The sequence below is a fragment of the Eublepharis macularius genome, chromosome 10 (genome assembly GCF_028583425.1).
Source record: "Eublepharis macularius isolate TG4126 chromosome 10, MPM_Emac_v1.0, whole genome shotgun sequence".
Taxonomy (NCBI): Eukaryota; Metazoa; Chordata; class Lepidosauria; order Squamata; family Eublepharidae; genus Eublepharis; species Eublepharis macularius.
Genome location: NC_072799.1, coordinates 54,420,233 through 54,445,527, shown reverse-complemented (window position 1 = coordinate 54,445,527; position 25,295 = coordinate 54,420,233). Strand labels below are relative to the sequence as shown.

At 41.4% G+C, this 25,295-nt stretch overlaps 1 protein-coding gene across 5 annotated transcripts in view; it reads left to right on the top strand.

Moving 5' to 3' along the window:
- TTC29 (tetratricopeptide repeat domain 29) overlaps window positions 1-25,295 on the top strand; it is a 267,221-nt gene that overhangs the window by 9,503 nt on the left and 232,423 nt on the right. For all 5 annotated transcript variants that reach the window (XM_054990580.1, XM_054990579.1, XM_054990577.1 and 2 more), the window contains one exon: window positions 15,140-15,363. In XM_054990580.1, coding sequence (XP_054846555.1) covers window positions 15,140-15,363 — 224 coding nt within the window. The remainder of the gene's footprint in view (window positions 1-15,139; window positions 15,364-25,295) is intronic.

Sequence of the window (25,295 nt, the reverse complement as noted above, 5' to 3'; positions counted from 1 at the left end):
AATTAACAAAAGGTGCCACATCATATGATCTCATTTTGAAGGTCCATTTCTCTTCCTGGATAAATCAGGTTTTGGATAAATCAGATTTTTGTGATCTCTCTAGGATTTCTGTGAAGTTGAATATTCACAGGTCTGAAATCTTGTCGCCTTATCTTCTGTGGAAAGCAGCTTATTTGGGCTCATGATAGTTTGGTACTATTCATTAGGAATTCTGTTCCTTTGTCTCTCTCGCCTCCATTTTTCTGATAAGGAACTCTTCATTACACTTCCAAATGATTCCTTATGGTCATTATTCCATTAAGATCATAGCAGAGGGCATAGGCCAAAGTTCTGTTAGGCTAGGAAAAAGTAGGTTGCCAACTGCCTGAAAAAAGTGTCCTGTCTCCTTTATTAACAGGCTCGATGTGTGGAAATGAGCAGCTGAAGTTGTTCCTGGATAGAAGTAAATATCATCATCTAGTAAATAATATCTGGCTTAGCCAATGTTAAAGAAACAGGGCATTTTTTCTCCAAGCAGTTGGCAACTCTACAATAGAGTATCCTATCATAACATCCAGTGATAAATCATGAAATTGTACTGAAGTTCAGGGGTAGGCTCTGGAGCACACATTACCATTCCGCTTGTTCACTTATAAAGTCACAGAGTGATAGTGAATCCAGACATAACAACTAGGATCTACTGGGATACAGTAAACAGTATATGTTCCTTCTCATATTTTGTTTCCAAAAAGGGAACTTTAAAAGATTATCAGTCCCAGCGTGTATGTTTGCATTCCATTGGTTCAACAAGCAGGAAAAAGATCTAGTCCATTTTTTATAACTGCTCAGCCACCGTAAGGACTGATATTGATTATATTCAGGGCCTTAATCAACAATAAGCTATTTTAATTAGTTAAGCAAAAATAACTCTCATGAATAAACTGTGGAAAGTGGGTGGGTCTAGGAATATGCAGAATCCAAGGTCAGTTCACATATAGCCCATACATGGACATTATCTCTAGGACATGTAATATGAGGCAAAGGAAGAACTTGGTCTTTATATATATTTGGTGTACATAAAATGCTTTAAATGAATTGACCCTTACATATTAAATGTCTACACATGTAGGAACCATTTCTAGAACCTAACACCCCTTTATATCGACATATTTAACATATTTTCATCCCATCTCAGGCCCACTCATCTTTCTGCTACCATGTATTATTTTTCATCACCATCCCTTTCTTTCCAATACCTGTACAGTTTATCAGTGTTCTTTACTGATGTATGAAGTTATTAGGAGATGAGTTTTTTCACTGCTTTAACATCTGTGCTATGTTTTAAAAAAGGGCATTAAAACACTGAAACTAAATCCAACACAAAAGACTAGTTTCAATTAATTTTCATTATTGCTTATTCATCTATGTATATAAAGACAAGTGTCCTGACTGACTCATCAACACCCAGCCCAAATCCCTGGACCTAGAAACATGAGATTTAGAGATAACGTTCCTTTCATGATATAAACATCCATTAAGAAAGGATTTTAAGAAATTCGCCCCCTAAGGGGTCAAAAGGGGTCAAATATGTTTTCCCAAAGTGATACAGCTTCCCTGTGTGGCTGGCAGGCTACTGCCTGCTTGCACTCCCGCCCACTGCCAGCTCGGCCACTCTTCCCTGATTGGGCCAGCCTTTCAAGGGCATTTGCATATGCAGGCTGATTCGGGCTCACAACTTTCCACACCTCATTCCTCTCCCCCCAAGAGATAGTTAGAACACAGAGGTCATATGCATATGCGGCCTGATTGGTTCTCACTCTCCACATTCTAAACAGTGTGCAGTTGCTATTGGGAGTCATTGAATGTGTTCTGAGGTCAAATGTCCCTCCCAGTCTTCCCCTAGAAGTTCACTAGGGTTTTCATTCTCCCTGTGGGGCCTGGCTTTCCTGTGTGGCTGGCAGGCTCCTGCCTGCTTGCACCTCCTCTCTCTGATTGGTCAGCTGTGGAACTCTGTCAAAATCAGGTCAAGGAAACTGCAGACAGTTGAAGACGGTACAAGACTCCTGAATAGGGATAACATGCTTCACTTAATTCAAACACCTTTATGAAGGTTGGGTATTATACTACAAAATCAACTAAAAAAAATCCCACAAAAAATGTTACATACCCGTAAGTATTATAACTGGATTTAAAGTAGTTAAATATCGTAGTGAAGCATGGGTATCAAGCTAGTTTAATATATAAGGCACTGACTGTAAGAAATAACAGCAGTTTTTCATGATCTACTTCAAATCTTTTTCTCACTGGCCTGTTTTACTAATTTTCTTTATTGTTCATATGTACCTTTCTATTTAAATTTAAATATTTTTCTGTAGGAAAAAATACCCTTTTTTGTAACAGAAAACATCATTAGAAACTTTCCCCTCTAAACTCCCTTCTGATAGGATACAGTCAGAAGAAAAGTAGCACAAGTTTTAGTATTGGAAGATACAGCCTGCATTTTCTGTTAATGCTTTCAAAGATTTAATGTTATTTAAATATGTATTCTGTTCTGTGTGAATAATTCCTAATAATCTTGCTTGTTGTGACCAAGACCATGCTTTTATTGAACAACGTTCAAAACAAGAATGTAATTCTGAAAGAGTGCGACAGTGAGTGTATGTGTGACTGAGTGTGTGCATATCATTGTGCTTTCTCCAGTTGAGCTTACTGTAATGTACTTATTCACTGTAATTAAAGAAAGACTAAAGAATACAATTAAATAGCAAATTAATAGTTTATTTTTCTGAAAAAATTGCCAATACATTTGAGTAATATTGAAGACTTCTCATGAAAAGGTTAAAAAGTTCTAATCAACTTCTGTACATTATGTAGAAGTTCCATTTTCTAAACTCTGCAAAAGAAAGTTTCATATTTAATGGGAAATCATGAATTATTCCATTTATTATCTACTTCCTCCTTTCAAAGACATGATCTGGATAAAAGGCGGGGTGAATAATTTCAAAAAAATACAATACATTTTTAATAGGAAGGTGCAAACTACAGATTCTCATGACTATTAGTAAGTGCAGAGGAAACAGAATTTTACTTGCAAAAACTTATGAAATTCTTGCAAAGATAAAATATAAGACATACTTTAATAAAGGACACTGAATTGAAGTTTTTCTTTTTATATAACTTCTTGTTTTTGCTAAATTTAATCCTAACTGTTTTCTAAACTTTATTACTCAATAGTTCAACAATACTTATAAAATCAGATACATACAAGTAAACAATTGTGCTTTATTATTTGAGGCGGTGTACAGTTCTGGTAGAAATATTCTATCTGTAAAATGGTATAAAATGCACCTGGGAATTTCCATTTGCCCCACAACTGAGAGAGTGGATTTATAATGTAAATCTTCTGAACTGTATATAAATGCTTTTTAATCTTACCCTGAGCTCCATGAAGTTGGAAAATAATCTGTACATTTTATAACTGAAAAGTGTAAAGCAAACATAAAATGAGTTGTTGTAACTTCATATGTAGTTCCTAATGTTTTCTTCTGTAGCGCAGACTAATGAGTCTTGATTTTGAGGTAAGACACAAAGCTGCAAAGATACAAAATCACAAATAATTCAAGATATTTTCCCCAAACTGAAATTAGAGAGAAACTGTGGCTTAGACTTTCAAATACACTTAGAATATAATAATTGAAACACTTGCTTTTGTTTAAAGTGAACTTCCAGCATGAAATACTTTATTTAGAATTTATCTGTAAATGGGTTCTTATCTTGGATGCATTAGGTGCCTTCATATAATGTCTCACACATACCTTGTCCACTGTATTTCATTGGCATCTTGCCTTATTGTTTCCAGAAAAAAATATCAGCACTCGTGGGTTTGTGTATACATAGTACATAATCTGCCAATTTATTATCATATTACATGCATCTTATCTAATGGGGGTCTAGAGCACAAAAATTGGTTGATCTTTAAGGTACCACATGATTCTTAATTAGTTTTCCTTTTTTGTCAAGTTGATGTGCATTTTTTATAAGACACTTTTAAAATCAGAACTTTCAGCTACAGAAAAATGTGATTATCATTTCTGTTACAAGAAAATAAGTTAATTTTAGAGACCAGAAACTCCTTCCAGTGTTGACCTTTTCCCTCCAACATTGTTTTGTATTAGTTTAATATTTCTTTGTTCTAGTGTAAGCATTTCTTTGCTTAAACCACTTGTAGACCCCAGTTCTGAACAAACTTACTTAAAACTAAGTTCTGGTAATCAGCGAGGTTTATAATTATAACAATTGGGGTTGAGGTGTATGACAAATAAATACATTTCAAAATATGAATTTCTATTTATCCATGATAGCAGGGCAATGTTTTCATATTTTTATCAATGTCTTCCTTAAGTAGATTATAATTGATTAGTTTCTTCTATTCCTACTGTTTTTGTGTTTTTAAATAAAGAAGGATGCATATAAGTATTGATTAAAGAATCTTTACTGACATGCTGTGAATGTACACTTGATTGCACAATTCAGTTAAATGCACAGTTTGCTAACAAAGGCCAGGAGTCAAAGAGAAAAAATTCTGCAGCTGATAAAAACTGTATTGCCACATTGAAAACATTATTTACACATGCCTATTTTGATAGTTACTATTTGTACAAAATATTACTTTATTATATTCAAAGTTTAGCTTTTAAGTATTAGATCTTAGCTATTTGTAGTTAAAAGTGTATCAAAATAGTGTACAGTGACAAGTGCTCTGATACACTGAAGGTCTCTAGATCACATGTTTCTTCAGTGATGTTTCAAGCAGGCTCTGAAAAAATATGATAAAAGCTAGCAAGTAGTAAAACAATTATTTAAATTTTGTAAGAAGTTTGCTGTAAAGCTTTCAGACTTTGCTGCAGTGAATGAAAACACTGATACCAATAGAGGATTAGATTCTGGGTGTTAGTAAACTTTAATCAGGCGACCCTCGTGAGTGACTTGTAATATTATTTTTACTCAGTGGTTTTCTGTCATTTGCATTTATTGGCTAAGTCCAGGAAATGGGATATTGATTTAAAGAAAAGATTTAAAGTAGTGTACAAAGTTTGAATGAAAGCATTCTGCACCCAGCTTTCATAGTGTTAGTAACAAAAAAAATTAAAAGACCTAAGTCAGTATAATTTGAAAAATATTCCTGACATCCATAATTATGCAAGGTTAATTTAATACAAGCATCATTCTCCTTCCTCCTAGAAAGTGAATGTTAAAATTAAACAGTGACTGAAGGACCAAGTTAAGCTTTCTAGGTTCCTCAGGGCATGCAAGGTGGAGTTGTTCCAGCAGTCTTTTATCCAGCCCTGATGCAGCATTGGAATTTCTGCCACGTGGCAGTTTACTTTTGGGTTATCCCAGTTATTGAGATTACGCTGCTTTATTGGTTGTATTCTTTTAGGATTTTTCCTAATTTTGTTGATACGTTTTCTAGTTTTTCAATGCATAATGTTTGTTATGATTTTGAATGTTTGTAAACCTCTTTGGACCTTGTTTTTTGAAGGAGAGGTGGTCTAAAAATTTGAAGGAGAAAAGCTGTGTAAAAGAATCAGGTAATAAAATGCTCAGCTTTAAAGTAGTAATTGCTCAAGTTATATAAAAATCCTTAATTTTAAAACATCTATAACACTTGAGGTGTAGTATTTACTTTCATGTTCCTTAAATTATGCTGCACTGATTTTGAAAGCTTAGCTTGTGGTTTTCTGCTGACTGAAAAGAAAACTGTGCAAAGTGTTTGGATTCACTTTTAAAAAATTGTTCCATCACAAAATTGTTCCATCATTAAAATAGCCAGTATAATATGGACATTGAAAGAACAATTTTAAAATACTGTATTTGTTCCCACTAATACCTTTGAAGATTCCGAGCAGTTTTTGTATATCATTCAGGCAATATATAAACTTTAAATAATATGCTTCTTTATGTCAATGGAATGGTTACCTGGGATAGTAGATCCAAATTGTAAATTATACCCACAGTGGGAACAAGAAGGAAAATGTTCCCCATGAAGCACTGGGGTGAAAACAAGACATAACTTTTATTGCAGAGATGTTTAAGAGGATGGTCAAATGACCAAGATCTGAATATGGTAATGCCCAGCTCATCTTCTGGGCAGTGAATTTTGAGGAGATTGGTATAAGACGAAGGTAGACAAATGTGTGGAAGGTTCTTGCTTTTCACAGTTGTAAGACTAGTCCAAGATGCTAAACACTTGAAGCCTCTTAACAAAACCCTACTGTGAGATTTGTGAGTGTTGCATCATTTTTCTGCCTAGGCCTTGTCACTGCCTAATGCAGATGTGACATCATAATATATATTATGTATTATGGCAACATCATACATATATTTATGTGAGGGTGGGAGATGTAGGTTTTCCAGGGGACATCTCCCTTGAAGAAAAGACAATGAGTGATAAGTAAGTATTCTCTTTTGTACTCACAGCATGAAGAAGAGCAAGATTCAGGTCCAGTAGCACATTAAGCACCAACTAAATTTCCAGGCTATGAGCTTTCAAGAGTCAAAGCTAACAAAAACTCATAGCTGTGTGGGTGAGGGTGGGGTGGTCCTGTGACTTGAAGTGTTTGGGTCCAAGATGGGTGGCTTGAAAGGCAGCCCTATCTAGGTTGTTCAGATACTCTCCCAGCAGAGGGCAGTTGAGATCTGCTGGGAGAGGCAAAAGTCACCTGCTGTGGAGGGAAAGGTAACAGGCACTGACTTGTTAAAGTAGCTGCTTTCTCATGGGGGAGAGAAAAGTGTTGGCATTTAAAATAAAGAATGCCTTTAGTGGCTTCACTTCTGCCTCTCTTGCTAGCTTTCCCTCTCCTTTAGCTACCTTTTGAAGTCTCTGAGCCTATCTCCTTGGCTCTCATTAGCCAGTTGGAAGGGGGCAGAGTTTTCTCAGCCTCTGTGCTTTTCCTTGATTGTAGCTAATTTTTTTTCTGAAGCTTAGGGAGGGACAACAGCTGAAGGGAGGACTCCTAGCCAGATCTGGGTTCCACTATGCATTGAGACCCTAAAAATAAAATTCACACTCAATCGACCTATAACATAACTCCTCAGACTGAGGAAGCCAGACTTCTCTCTGGAGATTCCCTGGTAATCGGGGCCTTTCTGGTTGTTACTTGGGAACCAGTTTTGCTCTATAAAGAAAACCACAAACCAAATGTCAAAGAGAAGGTATGAACATTTGCTACAAATCTTATTCTTCTATGAGTGACTATGAATGAAACACTTGGACTCAACCAGAGGAGGCAGGAAATGCCATTGGGAAGCACAGCGGAATCATAAGGCCTTCTACAGTAAGGCTTTTCTGTATCCGTTACAGGGTTGCTTTTACATTTTTGTTGGCTCTTCTCCCTCACCGTTCCAGTGGGCTAGTGGGGTTAATCTACTGTAGCAAAACATAAGTCAAGTGGTATCTTAAAGAGTAATAACATTCATTCCAGTATGAGCTTTCATAAGGCAGAACTCACTTCTTCAGATTCAGTAGCAGAAACCCCTTTGTTTTACAGAATTTTACAGAAGGGGTGGGGGAAAGGAGGAGGGGTTTAACAGAGAAAGGCCTCATATAATCTGTTAAAAGTCTCTGTGTAGAGTCTGGAACCACTTGGGATGTTTAATAGATGATATTTAGAGGTCCTGGCTTCTCTGCCATGCCATGCACAGTCAAGCCTGCACTTTACACTAAGTATGGCCTATTATAATTCTCTTTATTTATGGTATGGCCTGCTGTAAAAATTCCACAGCTTTGCCATAACATAAAGCTGTAAATAATGTTTATAGTATTTTAACAGTAGCCAATCAATATATTGTTGCATGATTCCAGCAACTAACTTCATAGGCCAAGTGTTATGTATCCACATGAAGTACAATCTGTATAATCAGTAGAAAAACTTGCATTAATGTTAGAGGTTGGGGGTGTCGTCCAGTGCATTCTGTTATATTTAGTACTTGATTTAGTGCAGTCCTAAGCAGAGTTACTTCAGTCTAAGACCATTGATTTCAACGGTCTTAGACTGGAGTAACTCTTCTTAGGATTGTTGTAATTGTGTCTTGTTACAGTATGCATTGCTTGAATATCAGGAATTGATTGCAGTATTGCTATATTTCCAGTAGATGCCCCCAGAGGCCATTCTACCTATCAAAAAAGCTTTATTTTAAAACCAGTAGTATTGAATTTTTTTCCTAAAACAATATAATACTGATATGAAGAGCAGGCAGCATTGTAAAAACAAACACTATAAGTTACTAATAATTTCCTGCAGTTTGAAACTGAGTTACAGTAAGGATTATTATAAAGGAGTTTGGGTAATTTTAAAAAAATCACATTATGATTTGTTCATATACCGTGAATCATTTGTATGTAAGTTTTCTGAAATTTGTTGACAATCTGCACTTCCCAGCTGTAGACTCCAAATTATATTGATTCCTTGTTTAAATAAGTATATATTAATTGGGTAATGCAATATAAATTACATACAAATGTATATGAACATCTTATTATTCATATATTCTGGATTTTCCCTACGCATTTAAGAGAAATGATGTATTCATCACGTATTGACGATGTGAATTAATTCCTGTGCTATATTTGCATAGCTTCCATTCTATCTACTGTAATATAGTGATGTTAAATTGTAACATCAGTAAAAAGATATTGATGATTTAAACAACTTTAAAAAGTCAATTTATTCCATATATTATATGTACAGTGATAAAATTTTGTTTTAATAACTCGTGTGCCAGTGGAGATTGGGAGACACATTGACAGTTATAAATTGCCTAGTATGTTGCTTAATATGATGGTTAGTTTATTGTTTATGAAGTTCCTATGTAACCCATGCTGTAAAGGGCTAGAGTATTACCTGTGATAATATTTAACCCAACAAAACAAATAAATCTCTTTAATTATTGCTTTTATACAGGTATGTCCTCCTCCTCACTTTGGTGCCAAAAGCACGCATGGAGGGGGGATTCCTGGGAAACAGACCAATATGGTGTGGGAGAACTCTGAACCATCATTACTGTTTAAGGCAAAGTCATTGCTAGATCTCCAGTCATTCCATCTGAAGTGTAGATGACAGCAGGAAAACCTGCTACAGACTAAATGGGGGTGCCATGTGGTTTGTGGGGAATTGGGTGTAATGAAAGAACACCTCTGTTGCAAAACAAAATGTCCATGAAGACGTGCACTTAATGATGTGGCGTACAATTATAGCTTGGAGAATACAAAGGGCATCACCTGACATTTTAATACTTTGTTTTTTATATATTTTAGCTAACCTAAACCAAATGCTAAGCATTTTCTTTATTCCCATACCTTCCCATCTTTTTCTACTCTGAATTGTCTTCATGTTTTTCATTTTCAATCCTTTCCTTCCTCTAGACTGTGCCTTTTAAAAAAAATAAAATTGCTTCATTTTATTTCTGCTTCTACAAACGTTTCAGTTTTTTTTAATTTCAGGCCCTTCTGTTTTAAGTCCTTCCTTTTCTTCCTCTTCCTCCTCCTCTGTTTGTGACTGAGAGTTGTATTCTCAAAGGACGAGTGGAAATCCTGCCATATTCCTCACTACAGCTCTCTGGGGGAGTGAAGAATAATAATCTACTTCCACCAACTTTTTTCATCCTTTCTAATGAGGTCATATGTTCCTCTGACCTATTCTTTTCCTTAAAAATCTGTTACTTTATTTTCATCCTTTTATATTTATCATTTACTTCTATTTTTAATTGATCTGTTTCCTTTATCAACGTTGCCTTTTTCCTTCTTCATATTTTTTGATCTTTTGAAATATTTTCGTCTATCTACATCATTCTGTTGAAATGGCTCTCACTCTTATTTTTACAGATCTTTTCTTGAGATAATCTCATCTTCATTTTGGATCTTTTAACAGGTTTGATACCCTGACCTGGATAGCCCAGGTGAGCCTGATCTCAACAGATCTCAGAAGCTAAGCAGGGGATGGCCTTGGTTAGTAATTGGATGGGAGACCTCCAATGAAGACCAGGGTTGCAGAGGCAGGCAATGGCAAACCACCTCAGTCTCTTGCCATGAAAACCCTACCAGAGGTCGTCATAAGTCAACTATGACTTGAGGGTACCACACACACACAACTGGTTTGATACTATATTGAGATCACTATTCTTTCTAACATTATATTTTAGGGTTTGGGAATTTTGTTTCTTTCAATTTTTTTAAATGGAGGAGAGCTAGTAAACTGAAGCTCGCTCAAAACAAGACTGATGTGAGTTGATGGAGAAGATACTTGAAGATTGTAGAGCCAGCCTACATGAAGGAGATTGTGTCCCCCTGAAGAAGCAGGTTCATAGTTTGGGCTGATGCTGAATCCTGGCCTATGGTTCTGCTGAAGTTCCGTGGGCTTCTGTTCTTTCTGTTTTCTGTTTGTGCCTAAACGCTGACTTGGATCCAATAGAATGTTTCTGTGGATGAAAAGATTTCCATCCACACAGCATGACTTTCTTTCATGCCCATCCCACTGCAGCACCAAACACTCTCCTAAAGAGCAACTTTTCAGGTGGCATTTTGCGCTGCAGTGGGTGGGGAGATAGAAGAAAATCACTCTTGGATCCAGCCCACTAATTATTTTTATATACAACTGTATCTTTCCACTTCTAGCTTACCACCTTCTTTTTTCATTTGTGCCTTTGTTGTAGCTATGTGTTAATGGATGTCATCTCTGTTTCTATATATGTTGAAATTAACCTGAAAATGAACTTTTGATTTGTTCTAATTTTGCTTCCTTTCCCTCTCTCTCTGTTTATGTATCTACTTCTCCATTACCTGTTCTGTAATCTGGTAATTTACCTTTGATGCTGGTCTGTCTTTTTGTCCTTTTATTTCTGCTACATGAAAATCTTGTTTCAAACTTTTAATAATATCTATGACTGCTTGGTTCATTCTTACAGTGTCTAGATTTGATCATTGTACTGCTCTTTGATCCTGCCTTTCTTACGAACCAGTATCAGGGTCCAGTCTTGGATCAAAAGAAGTGTCCTGAGTTATCAAGTACTTTGAAATTAGAGATACCCTCTGTCAGTACCATCTTGAGAAGCATCCACTCAATCAATTCTTCTCACACTTGATGACGAAGAGGAAGGAACAGCACCCTAAGGAACAGCATTTCCTTTGCCTCTGTCTCCAAGAATGTTTCCTTGTCAGCATCCTCAAGAAACAGAACTCTCCCATAAAACACACACTCAGCTCTATAGAATTCACCACCACATCAATTGTTATAGGAATACTTTATCCCAAATTAGATTAGACCGCAGACCAGTGCTGAAATCAGGTTCTTCTGACCATCCTCATTTTGTCTAACTCCTACACAGCATTTTCCCAGTTCTGGGATTTTCACAGCAGCAGACCTGTTAGGGCCTGTCAGCTAATTAAACTCTGAAATAGGGATGTGCAATTTGGGTTTGAAATTCAGAAAAAAATACCAAATTTTACCTAATTCGGTAACATTTGGTATGACCAAAGTTAAATATGCATTACCGAATAAATTTGGTAATCTTGAATTTAAGTTTACCAAATTTATTTGGTAAAATTCGGGAAGCATGGCATCACTGTTCCTTGCTGTTCCTTTGCTAAAGATCAGCAAAAAACCCCCACTGCTTCCCATCTTTTTTTACCAAATGGGAAGGGGGAGAAGGGAGAGGGAGAGAGTCAGAGGCAGGAGGGAGAAGGGAGGGGTAGTGTGAGGGGGGGTTGCATTTTAAAAACTGCTTTTTTGCTATGTGGGGGGACTTTGGTTGGGCTTTTGTGTTACGGGGTCTTTGATTCTGGGTTTTAAAGTTGGTTATATTTATCCTTCATTTTGCTGCTTGTTCTGAGGGTGCTGTTTTCCCCTGTTGTTGGGCTTTCTTTACAAAAGTTTAGTTGGTGTTTTTTGCTGGGTTCTGTTTTCTCTTGGCACAGAAGTTTGGTTCAATTGCTGTTGGTTGTTCTTCTGGGGGAGGTTGTTTGTTGGGGTGCTTGGTTCAGTTTGCTAACTTAGGGGTGTTTCGGTGTACTTTTGGAGTATCCTGAGAGAGTTCTGAAGTGTGAACTTTGAAGAAGTGTGAACTTTTAAAAAGTGTTTTAAGATAAGCTAGTTGTCAGTTTTCCTCTTAGGGAATGGTGGACATTAGAGGTGGCTGGAGGCACCATCTTTGTGGGGGGACATAAAATGCCCCCCAGAGTCCAATCTTCATGAAACTTGTTAGAGGACAGTTGGGAGTAGGTGGTGAAATTTGGGCCAAAAATGACACCCCCACCCCCCCGGCCACCGGAAATTTCCAAATTGAGTTTCCCATAGGAAACAATGGCTGAATTTTACCAAATTTGCTCTGTATTACCAAACCAAACTGGAGAAAATTTGGTATTCAGGGAATACCGATTTCCCCCCCTAGTTTGGTATTACCAAACCAATTTTTTCCCCAGTGCACACCCTTACTCTGAAACCCATTTACAGGTGGTTCTCCACAGCCATACATCTCCCAACACTGGTTACTACTTCTGTAAGAGAACCACTCTCTTTAATTCTAAATTCTGCGCCTCATTTTTAATGATTTAAACATGATTCTCTTTACTGCATACTGGCCTCCACTTTTATATGGGGTTTCTCTTATCCTCCTAGTGGTAAGTTGCTCCTTGTCAGATTTAAAAACTCATGCTGTCTCTTATTTGTGCCTTTTCCCCTTTATTACTTTATCCCTGGAATGTTGTCATAATAGAAAACACTCCATCAGTTTTGTTGCTGAGCAGTATTTGAAGACATGTTCATTCTTCCTAGCTTACAAGTTAGTTATCCATTTCCTTTATTCTTTCCTGTCTTCCTTAGTCTCTGCTTTCACTGTTGCAATCTAATAGAAATCTTTTAATTGTATTTATTATTCCGTGCTCTTTTTGAAAACAGCTTTAGAAATTATTGCTTTGAATAGCTAGCATTTCATACAGGAAAAATAGGTATCTTTTTTGAAGAACTATTTATTAAATGTTATGTAAGTCTGTTCAGAAGCTAGTGGAATAGCCTAGTTAGATGGCAGAATTCTTTGTGAACAGGAAAACGAGAGCTGCACCAGTCACCAAGATGAGAGCAAGCAGGGCAAAATGCCAGAGGCGCAGTAGGAAATAGAAAATTTATTGTATACTGAAAAGCCCATACGCATTTTACACGCAGCTTCACTAGGGGCTCTCTAAATCAGTTTATCTCCAGCATTTATCACACAGCTATCATACAGCTGCTGAACTCAGATGAGTTTTTGAAAGAATTTTTTGTGAGAAAACTGGTATACAAATTGAAATTCTACTATTGATCATTCTGTATGTAACATTATTAGCTGGTAAATGCAAGTGTTCTGAAAGTTTTCAGTCATGTTGAAGGAGCTGTTGTGTTCGGTTGTATATATTAAAATATGAATAAGACAGTGTGTTTAAGTTGAATCTAGTTCTAGGTGTGTTTAAATTTGATTTATAAGTGAAAATATGTGTTGACTATGGTGAAGTATGTTGGTTTGCAAATCTAGAGAGACATAATAGGAATTAAATGAGATGTTCAAGAGTACGTTCAAGCAGATTTACTGCTATATGAAAATGGCCTTAATATAACTATGTGCTCTCAGATGTGTAGGTAGTGAATTTGAATTAGTGAGCTCAAATTAAAATGTTTCTGTTCCATCTAGAAGTTTAGAAAATTATATAAAGTTATAGCTACAATGATTGTTTCTGAAGTGATACATTTCATATAATGCTTTGGATGTTATGGGTTTAAAAACAGGATTTTTTTTCTTTTTACTAGAATACAAAAATATATTTAGCTTGGTGGTGGGGGATCCAGTCATGTAAACTTTTGCTCATTATGAAAATCTTCAGGGGAGAGTCACTAACCATGTACATTTGTTCAGTTAGCATTGTACCAGTTTAAGTGGACTGTGCTTTGCCACTTGTGCGGTAAATCCCACTGGGTTTGTAGACTGGGTGTATGGGGTTCTGTGATTATTGCCTGTCATTGGGAAGAACATTTAAATGATTTATAAAAGTAATGCCTTAAAAGATGTGTTACCTTTTGGAGATATTTAATTTAACATGAGTTTTTAATATGTATATCTGTTCCATGTTTGTTAGTGGAATAAATTTGATATAAATTCTTTATTGTATCTCTGTGGATATGTGATTTGGTTTTAAAATTAGGTAGAAATTATGAAACTTCTGTGTTACTAAATTAGTCCCAGCTGAAGACCGATATTGAACTCAGGCAAGTAATATGTAAGGAGTCTGGTTGTAACAAATACTATGTCAGACATTTTAAACCAAACCACCATAACCTCCAGCAAAACTATTTAACATATACATTGTTTTGACATGCTGTATATGCTTAGTTTCCCCCACTGCTTACTGTTTTAAGCAAACTCTGAATGTGTGTTTCAGCGAACAAATGCCAGCAAGGTTTTTTTTCCTTGTGTAGGTTAACTTAGTTGACCTTAGCTGATTTCAATTGCAGAACACTATTATATTTATAATGCAGTTCTGGTAGAAATACTGTTCAACTGCTGTTCCAGTTTTCTCTGTTTTTTTCCCTGTTGATAGTGTTCTGGCAGATAATAAGAAAGCAATGAGCTGATCAAAGCAACATTAGCCACTTTTTGACGAATTATACCAGAATGAACACTATTTGAAAGAAACTGATTTTATTGCAAAATGGTTACCATTCATTGAATTCATTTCCAATACAAATCACTCTCCACCTAAGCATTTACTTTTTGTTACTCAGATTTGAAGCAACGACTATCAAATAATTGAAAAAAAATGCTAGTTGTCTTTGTTTTAACTATATTGGCATGACATTTATTGTATATAGTTCACTAAGACTTTGTTGTTGTTCTATTTTACTTCTGTACATTGTTTTTGTTTGTTTGTTTGGTTTAAAAAAATAAATTTAAATAAAAAAAATAAATAAAAAAACATTAGCCACTTTTTACCTCCCATACACACATACAGAGAGAGAGAGAGAGAGAGAGAGAGAGAGAGAGAGAGAGAGGGAGGGAGTCTTTTTGTATTGTGATTTCTTTTGTTATAAGAACATAATTCAGATTTAAAGGATTAAAATTATCCCTTTTAAATTCCCAGTTACCGGAATTCGTACAAGAAGAACATCTGCATAGACATGCTGCGGCAGGGTTATCACAAGTCTTTTGCTGAGCTCTTTACTCTGATAGAGAAGTGGAATGCCTTGAGGGAGGCTTCAGGGCCTGGGTCAGCCATATGGCTGCAGAAGTCCCTAGAGGAGCAGCCTGAGAAACTGGATCAGCTTCACTTCTTCCTGACCAGTGCTGAGGCAGCCCAGCGATCAGGTAAATAGGGGAATTCTGGGTAATGGAGCAGCAGGAGTTGCAGCAGCAGGTGCCTGAGGGAAGATTCCAATTGTTTCATGTATGAATTTGAAGCATTACTAGAACTTTGCACAACTCTGTCTTATTCAACTAAAGTGTATTTAGAAAATAAATGATGGATAACTGAATTATGAACTTAGTGAGGCATTCAAGTGACTAAATGAGAGGGAGTCTCTAGTGTGTATATTTATAATGATGCCACCAGGATCCTTTCACTACATTTATACTCGTGGTAACCAACAGCTCAATTATGAGCTCTTCCATAGGTTTCATACTCATTTCTTTTTCTGTTTTGATTCTGTATGCAGTAACTCTGCTATTTTATCATATTTCCCTAAACAGTATCAGTTTTCTAAACTGTTCTGTTTACATACATTGCCCTACAAATTTTTGTTCTTAGACTTCAGTAAATATTATCAGTGTATAAACAGTATTATTTCATTTGTAGTTATTTTATTCTGAAAGCTACCATCCTCCATCCAGTTATACGTACTTAAATACACTAGAGGAAATAACTGTACTGTATTGCAGAAGTAGACGGTTCATCAAAGGCATATGAGGTGGGCATGTGATGTGGGAGGGAAGAGACATTATATCTGCATTCTGTATCATGTCTAATATGCCGTGATCATAGTCCTAGTACGTTGCTTATTAGAAATCTTATCATATCGATTGTATCAATTTACACTGTGATCTGCTTTGAATCTGACTGAAAAGGCAGACCATAGTAAGTAAATAAATAGTGCTGGAAAAAACTTCATGGTTGGCAGCTTGGAGATGCTGCAAAGGAAATGGGTAAGGTCAGGGTATTAGCTCCAGACTGTAAATGGGAGAAATGCAAGGAAGAAGCAGGAGGTAAGGCTTAAAGAGGTATAGGGCTCAGCAGCCCCCAGATGGGGTAAATCTGAGATTTGCAGATTGGTACAGCTCTGTGCGTACCTGGCAGAAGGACAGGGACTGAAAGACTTCTAGATAATACGGAAACAAATGGGACAGGAGCAGAAAGAGGCTATTAATACTGTGTTTCATAGTATATGCTGGTATCTGTCCTGTTCTGTTTGTGTTGCATTTGCCATCAAACCGATTACAAACAGCATGTCTTTCATGAACACTGATGTGTTTAGTAGTCATACGACATAATTGTCACTGAAGTGGTAAGCCTGTGTCAGAATTTCCACTTCCGTTTAGGTAAGGTTTCAGAATTCTTCTTTAAAAAAAAACACTGAAGCAACTAGCATAATAGACAGGTTCTAGGTTAGGTTTCCTTATTTGATTTAGCATTGTTTATTACTAACACCTATACAACAAGTATTTTAGTTGCTTTAGTGGAGCAGTAAAAATATCATATCTTCAAGGTTTTTCTAGAAACTAGTCTTCAGCCATGCCAATATTGGTAGACAAAGCTTTTTTGCACCAAATATAACATGGTCATTGGTCAGTGAAACTGCACTTTCTCAGCTATCTCCTAATTTTTCTGGGTCCTTAAAATACAGACAGACCTCTCCTATGTAAAAAAAAGAAGAAGAAGAAGAAGAAGTTTAAATTGCAGTGCTGTATTAATGATCTCTAGCTTTTTTTGATCAGTTTGTGTCCAAGATAATTATACTAAAACATTGTCTTTGTGCACTGCTTATTCTTATTCACTGGAAGGACAGACATTTGAGGGTCACATTAAAGTTCATTCAGTCAAGGCTACGACAGTAACAATAGTCAGCCTCAGGTCACTTCCCTCTCTTGAGAATTGTAGGGTACTTACCTCAACTTATTTGCATAATTTTATAGAACTCTGTTGCTTTGATATTCAGTATCAAAGAGGTTAAAGCCGTCATATCTGTAGATATTACTTTCTTCAGTTAGCCTTTTCTCCATATTTGTTCATTTGTTTATGTGTAATATATTTAATGTTATCATTGAATAGGTATATTAGCTTTTGCTTTTACAACCTGGGCTACTTTGCTGGCATATAACCCACTGAAATTGATGCTGCAGTTGTTAACTCTGAATATGGGAGATGCAGTATTAAGGGAGGGGGGAATTGCTGCAGGTCTCATACATATAAGGGGGCACATCATTGTCAAACTATACCATGTTTTAGTGCATGAACAGACTTCTTTTCTTTTGAGATCTGATTACCCCAGGATCAGGAGTAACATCAGTACTTTGGATTTGGCTTCTGCCCCATTGACTGAGCCACTGATTTTGCTAGAGAGATTCCTTTTTGTCTTGTTTAACCTGAAAATGTAATAAGCATATACCCTATCAACTCCTTTCCTCTTTTCCACATACCAACCAGAACAATAGTTTGTCTAGGAGCTTGGATGGAGAACAGGTTGACAGAGCCATCATCCCAGCCAATAACAACAAGGAATATTTAATGGCTTAGCTCAAGCTACTGATAAAGAATGCTGCTAACTTTTGTTTTTCGAGCTCCAACTAACTTGAAGTCTAAAAAAACACTAAATAGAAGGATTCTATTTAGAAAGAGTGCCATGCTTTACAAGGGAATGCCTTTTCGCTTTTTCAAATTTCAAGTATAAAATTTTATAATACTGCTGTATTAAATTTTGGTGTCAGATACAGATGGTCTTAACCAGATGATATGAATATTTTTTTCAAGTGAGAGAAAACTAGCATTTTCACAGAATGCAGTAAGAAGGAAGGGAACCCTCACATAAACATTGAATCCCTAGCCCTCTCAGGTTCTTAAGGAGCCTGAATATTGAATGCAACATGTTTATTTTATCTCATTTATTTTGTTCATTTATACCCCATCTTTCTCCTCAATGGGGACTCAAAGCAGTTTACATCGATCTTTCCTCTTTTTGATCTACACAACAACCTTGAGAAGTAGGTTAGGTTGAGGGTGTAACTGGCCCAGGGTCACCGACCAAGCTTTCATGGCAGACTGGGGATTTGAACCGGGATCTCCCAGATCATAATCTGCCTCTCTAACTGCTACACTAGTCTGAGTGTAAAAACTCTACCTTTATACATGTGTGGGCTTATTTGACCATTTGATCTAATATTTGCATTGCAAGCTTATATGTAGGTCTGGGATAAGACCAGGCCCTCCCTGCTTTCTCTGTTCTCCTTTTTTTGAATAGTATGATATAAGGGAGAGCAGAGAAAGCATGCTATCTCTTGAGACTTCTAAACAGTGTTTCTTACCTGTAACTGTTGTTTGTCGAGTGTCTTCTATGCAGACACACATTGGGGACTGCGCGTGCACAGTCCCAATGTAGGGCTGCACAGAAGGACGAAGATGAACAAAATAGTTTCAGAGAATAAACATAGGGCTGTTCCTTCCAGCCAGGCTGAGGGGAATGACAGACTTACAGAGGTTCAGTAGAAACTTTGGGAATGCAGGATTCACCACTTCAGACAGGTCTGTTCTGCCAGTTAAGGCAAACTATAATAGTCTAGGCAAGAGATAAAGAGAGAAAAGGTGAGAATTGAGCCCTGAATGCCATGGGAAAGAGGCATCTAAATGAGGAAGGGATGGTCTAGTGAAGGGTTGCAAACAATAATATTCTGCCAGAATAGCAGTGACATTATGATAATATTGCAGTATATTTTAGCACAAAATATACCAGACTAAGATGAGATGATCTGCACATATATTTTAAAGGTATGTATATAGGTGGAACACATTGATCAGTAACAGAATAGTTTTTCATTAGCTTGTTTCACAGGACATTCTGTCAAGTGACACACATGAAAAGATGAGTATAGAAGATAGTTATACTGTAGCAGTAATCTCCAACATGAAGCTTGCAAGTGTGTTTCCTGGTACTTGCATGCTTCTTGAGGCTTGGAGATATAACAATCCAAAGAGTTGTGAATAGGGCAGGAAAACAGAAGCTTCAACTTTGTCATAGTTCTTCTGTGCAGTCCCACATTGGGACTGTGCACATGCAGGCCCGCCTCAGAGAGATTTTTCTACCTTAAAATATGTTAAGGAGGGCACTTGCCCCTACCATGCATGTGCAGTACCATTCCTGTGAAAACATGGTTACTAGGGCAAGCGCCCCCAGATTCCCTCCTTCTTTCGCCACCATTGAGAGAGAGGTTCATTCTAGTGATAGCTTAGCATTTTTCTCTGCACAATTGGTTTATTCCCTGCGGTATGTCTCAGTCTTCATTATTCAAGAAATGTCACCAGTGCAGGACTAAAATGATGCAAATGGACAAACATGATCTCTGTCTGTTTGGAAGAAGGTCACAATGTTCCTAGTTGTAAACTTTGTCAAAGCTTCACCCTCAAGTCCAGGAGTGACAGGGCCTTTCGCCTGAAAGCTACTCTGTGGGAGAAAGATTTACTGAGCCCTGACAAACTGGCAAAGAAAAAACCCGCCACGACAGGGCAGTCTCCACGTTCGAACTCGGCTATAGCTGACCTTTCGAAACAGCCTTCAGAACTGAAGGAGCATCAACCTATGGTTCCGAGTAAATCCTTGATGGATGTCAGTTCTATAGCCAGTGGTCTGGTTAGAGGGAAGACTCCTGACAGTAGAAAGTGGCACTCCCCAGATCTGAGGGATACTGATCGGGATATTTTGGAGCCCCCTCCCCAAAAGGCTAAAGCAAAAACCAAACACAAGAAACGTTCAATTTTGATTTCCCAGAGCGGAAGGGGTAGTTCATCTTCGTTCTTCTGTGCCTCCACACATGGGGACTGCGCAGGCGCAGGCCAGCCGCCGGAGAATTTTCTAGAGCTTCCATGGCTCCGAAGGGGCCGTTTGTCGCGCGCCTCAGCGACCGTTTTCCCGCCCAAACGGTCACGTGATCCTCCAGCGACCAACGGCCCCTTCCCTCAGTTCTCTTCTTGCCGCCGCTTGGAGAGAACGTGAGCTTCGTTGCTCTGTGCTTTTTTGTGCTTCGTGCTTTATTCTGACTGATTGCTTGGCTTTTGACTTCGGACTTCGTGACCTCGACTATTCTTCGGATCTCGTTTTGGACTTTGTTGTGGCCTCGGTAATTTGACTCGGACTGTTTTTGACCTTCCTTTCGCGTGCCCCTGAAGATGGCCTCAAAGGCTCTCTTCAAGCATTGTCTCCAATGCCACACGAAAATGGCCAAGACCGATGGCCATGAACTGTGCCTGTTCTGTTTGGGGGAGACCCATAATGTGACGGCCTGTAAGATTTGCCAGGGCTTCACCAGCAAGGCCCGGCAGGAGCGCAAGGCCCGACTGAACTCCTCCCTGTGGCAGAAGGTCATGTCCGGAGGCGCTCCGTTGCCCTCCTCCAAGGCCGGCCCAAGCCCCTCTGCCGAACGGCATTCCAGAGCTGGCTCAGTGGCCTCCGCGAGGTCGGGGTCGAAACCGCGTCCCCCGAGTACCTCGGCGTCGAGAGCGGCCTCTCCAGCGCAGGGACCGGTGCGGCCGCCCCGTAGCGCGTCATCTACCAGGTCGGATCCGAGACCTACGTCGGAACCGAGGATCCTGGTACCGAGTCCCCGGTCGGAACCGACGTCCGGATCGGTTCCGATGAAGCCTAAGAGGTCGAAGCCGAGGTCCCCTTCGAAGGCGAAGAGCGCGTCGGTTCCGAGGTCTTCTTCGGAACCAGCGAAGAAGAAGAAGAAGACCAAGCATCATCGGTCGCCGCGTCCCGCTCCTCAGGAGGAGGTCATCGTGCTTCCTCACACGCCTTCCCCTCACCTGGGCTCCCCGGAGCCAGAAGACATCTCCGTGCAGGTGCCGGATCCGATGGCCTTCGAGACGGTGCCCGCGGAATTCTCGTCGGGGCCGGAGCCGAGCCCGCACCGTCGGAGCCGACCATCGCTTGCCCTTCGGTCGCCGAGGCTGGAACCGAGCCCATCTCCTCGTCGGAGCCGTCCGTCGCCTGTCCGTCCGTCTCCACCTCTGGTCGGTCGTGAGCGGCATGGTTCCGGGGACAGTGTCCGATCAGTCCGGTCCACTGCGTCCCGGCATCGGCAGGCTTCCTACCTCCCCTCGCCATACCGTTGCCAATGGGAGGGGGCACCTGCGGGCTTCTCCGTGTCGGAACCGAGGCCTTCGACATCGAGGTCGGCGTGGGCTCCCCCTCCGCTCCAGGTTCCGGAATCCCAGCTCGGTTCCGATGAGGAGGATGGGGAGAGCTTTGGCGGCTACCAGTCGGAGTCCTGGTCCGAACCATCGCCAGCTGAGGAGCTAGTGCCATCTGCGGACTCGCCATTCGAGGACCTCCGCATCTACGCCGACCAGATGGCACGGATGGCCAAGGCTCTCGAGATGGACATCTCTTCGGCTGTTCCCCAGACCAAGGACAAGCTCCTCAAACGTATCTATGGGGATAATCCGGCGTACGTTGGCTTTCCCATGCTCGAGGGTATTGAGGAGATTGTGGAGAAGGTGTGGCAGGTGCCCTGTGATCAACCTCCAACGTCCAAGCGCATCGAGCAGCTTTACAAGATCAAGCAGGGCACCTGGCCGGCGTTGGTGAAACACCCTCCACCTTCCTCCTTGGTCACAGAGGAATTCAACCCCCGACGATCGGGTCACTCCTCGGTGCCTGCCGATAAAGAGGGCAAGAAGCTTGATGCCATGGGCAGGCGCCAGTACATCGTCGCTTCGCTGGGTCTGAGGATTGCCAACTACCAGACCATCATGGCAGGGTACCAGCTGTACCTCTGGGAGAAGTTGGCATCCTATACCAGGGACCTCCCTCCTGAGCAGAAGGCTGTGGTGTCCCTGCTGCAAACAGAGGCTATCCGGCTGTCTAAACAGCAAATGAACGCTGGGAGCCACGCTGCTGACACTGCGGCTAGGGGGATGGCGTCGGCGGTGGTCCTCAGGCGCCACTCCTGGTTGCGGTCTACGGCCCTGTCCCAGGAGGTGCGTTCCAGGGTGGAGAGCATGCCCTTTGAAGGGGACTCGCTGTTCTCCAAATCGACCGACGAGACCCTGAAAAAGAAAAAAGAGGACAGGCAGACGGCGCGGTCCTTGGGTCTGGCTCCTGCGGACAAGCCCTCCTCCAGGTCACGGTACGCTCCCCGGTCCGGCCCTTACCACTACCAGGGCAGATACCAACAGCAGCGGCCGGGCTACCATCAGTATCCTGCCTACCAGCAGCGGCCTTACCCTCCCGCACAACAGCAGAGGAGGCGTCGGCCCTTCAAGCCTCGTCAGGCACAGCAACCGGCCCAGCAGAAAGACCAGCAGGGCGCCGGGAGGCAGTACTGACGGGTCGCGCCAGCCGTATCCCCGAACTTTTCGGACAGACTTAGTCCACTCCTCTCTGAGTGGGAGTCAATAACATCTGACTCATGGGTCTTAACTATTGTTGAACTGGGATACGGGCTGGAGTTTGTTGAGCTGCCTAGATGCAGTTCACCACTGACAGCTGTCAATAACACTATGGCCGAGCTGGATGCGGAGATCGTGTCGCTCTTGGCCAAGGGTGCTGTGGAAGAATTGCCCTATGAGGACTCTGTAAAGGGTTTCTTCTCTAGGTTCTTCCTGGTCCCTAAGAAGGATGGGGGCTTACGTCCCATTTTAGATCTGAGGGGCCTTAATGCCTTCCTCAAGGTGACCAAATTCAAGATGGTTACGTTGGCGGCTGTGATCGCCTTGCTGAAACAGGGGGATTGGTTTGCGGTTCTTGACTTAAAAGACGCATACTTTCACGTGGGCATACGGAAGGAGCACAGGAAATACCTGAGCTTTGTTTACCGGCAAAGGGTTTTCCGGTATAAGGTGCTCCCCTTTGGCCTGTCCACTGCCCCACGAGTGTTCACTAAATGTGTGGCCCCTGTGGTTTCCTTCCTACGGGAAGAAGGCTGTACCATCTTTCCGTACCTCGATGACTGGCTCATCGTGGCTGAATCGGAGTCTAGGCTGGTGCAGGACATTGACTTGGTACTTAGCACTTGCCAACGCCTGGGGCTCCTGGTGAACTTGGAGAAATCCAAACTGGTGCCCAACTGCAAGGTGTCCTACATTGGTGCACTGTTAGACTCTGTGGAGGGTAAGGCCCTGCTCCCCTTGGAGAGGGCTCGGTCCCTAAGGGGTCTAGTGTCCATGTTTAAGAGGAACCGATTCCAGTCTGTGCGCACTATCCAGTGCCTACTAGGGCATATGGCAGCGGCCACCTCTGTGGTGCCTTTCGCTAGGCTGCGTATGCGCCCTCTCCAGAACTGGTTTGTGCGGAGGTACGATGCTCTGCTGCACCCTCCGTCCCTCAAATTCTCTATCCCAAGGGTCGTCCTCTCCTCCTTGGACTGGTGGCTGTCTGATGACAACTTGTTTAAAGGGACCCCTTTTGGGTATCAACACCATGACATCACGGTTACCACTGATGCCTCTCTGTTGGGATGGGGGGCTTACTGTGGTGATGTGTCTGTGCAAGATGTCTGGTCTGACAGGGAAAAGACCCTCCATATCAATGTGCTTGAACTAAGGGCCATTCGTTTCGCACTTGTGTCTCTTACAGCACTGCTGAGAAATCGTCAGGTGTTGGTGCAGACGGACAACACGACTGCCATGTACTACGTGAATCAGCAGGGGGGCACAGTGTCCATGGCCCTGTGCCGGGAAGCCACACTCACTTGGCAGTGGGCTATCAAGAACGGCGTGTCGCTCCGTGCTATACACGTGGCTGGGTCGGACAATGCCCGGGCAGATGCCCTCAGCAGGGTCCCTTTGCTGGACCACGAGTGGGAACTGAACGTAGAGTGCGTTGGGCCGATCTTCCAGATGTGGGGTCATCCAGTGATAGACGTGTTCGCCACTGCGGCGACCACCAAGGCCCACACGTTCTGTTCCAGGGCAGGGAGCGACCCCCTCTCTATTGGGGATGCCTTCCAGTTTACGTGGACGCAGGGCTTGCACTACATGTTTCCTCCGTTCCCCTTGATTCCCAGGGTCCTGTGCAAGATAGAGGAGGACGGGACGGACTGCATCCTAGTGGCCCCCTTCTGGCCACGGCAGGTTTGGTTCCCGAAGCTCCTGCAGATGTCCCAACGGACGTATGTGAGTCTGCCCCCTCGGCAAGACCTTCTCCTAAACGGGAGCCTGGTCCACCACGATCCCAGGAAGCTGCACCTAACGGCTTGGCGGATCGTTCCTCCCCGATAGGCTTTACTGACGAGGTACAGAGGGTCCTCCTGAATGCTCGTCGGCCATCCACTAGGCGCGCTTATGCGGCCAAGTGGCGCAGGTTTGAGCTCTGGGCACTTGCCAGAGGGGTGGTGCCTGACAGCAGTCCCTTGGGGGTTGTGTTCGAGTATTTGTGCCACTTGCGTGGCCTGGGTTTGAAGGTGTCCTCCCTCAAGGTCCACCTGGCAGCGATATCAGCTGCTCACACCCGTGTTGAGGGTGCTACGGTGTTTTCTCACCCACAATCCCGCCAGTTCCTTAAGGGCATGTACAATCTTTACCCACCTGTGTCGGCGCCAGTGCCTCAGTGGTCACTGTCCTTGGTGCTCTCACGTCTCATGTTGCCTCCATTTGAACCAATGGCTACCTGCCCCTTGGATATGCTATCCTACAAGGTGGCGTTCTTGGTGGCCGTCACATTGGCCAGAAGGGTCAGTGAGCTGTCTGCGCTGCGGTCTGACCCTCCCTTTCTTGTGTTTCATCTCAACAAGGTGGTCCTGCGTCCCTGCCTTGAGTTCCTGCCCAAGGTGGTGTCCGCCTTCCACCTCTCGCAGGATATCTCACTGCCTGCATTCTTTCCTCAACCCTCCTCTAAGGGGGAAAAGGCCCTCCATACCCTAGACTTGAAGAGGGCCCTAGCCTATTACCTGGATAGGACGAAGGGATTCCGCTCCAGTCCTCACCTGTTTGTATGTTTTGGGGCCAAGGACAAGGGTAACAGGGCTTCCTCACAGACCCTGTCTAGGTGGATTGTGACGGCCATTAGCAAGGCCTATTCCCTGGCAGGGGTGGCTTG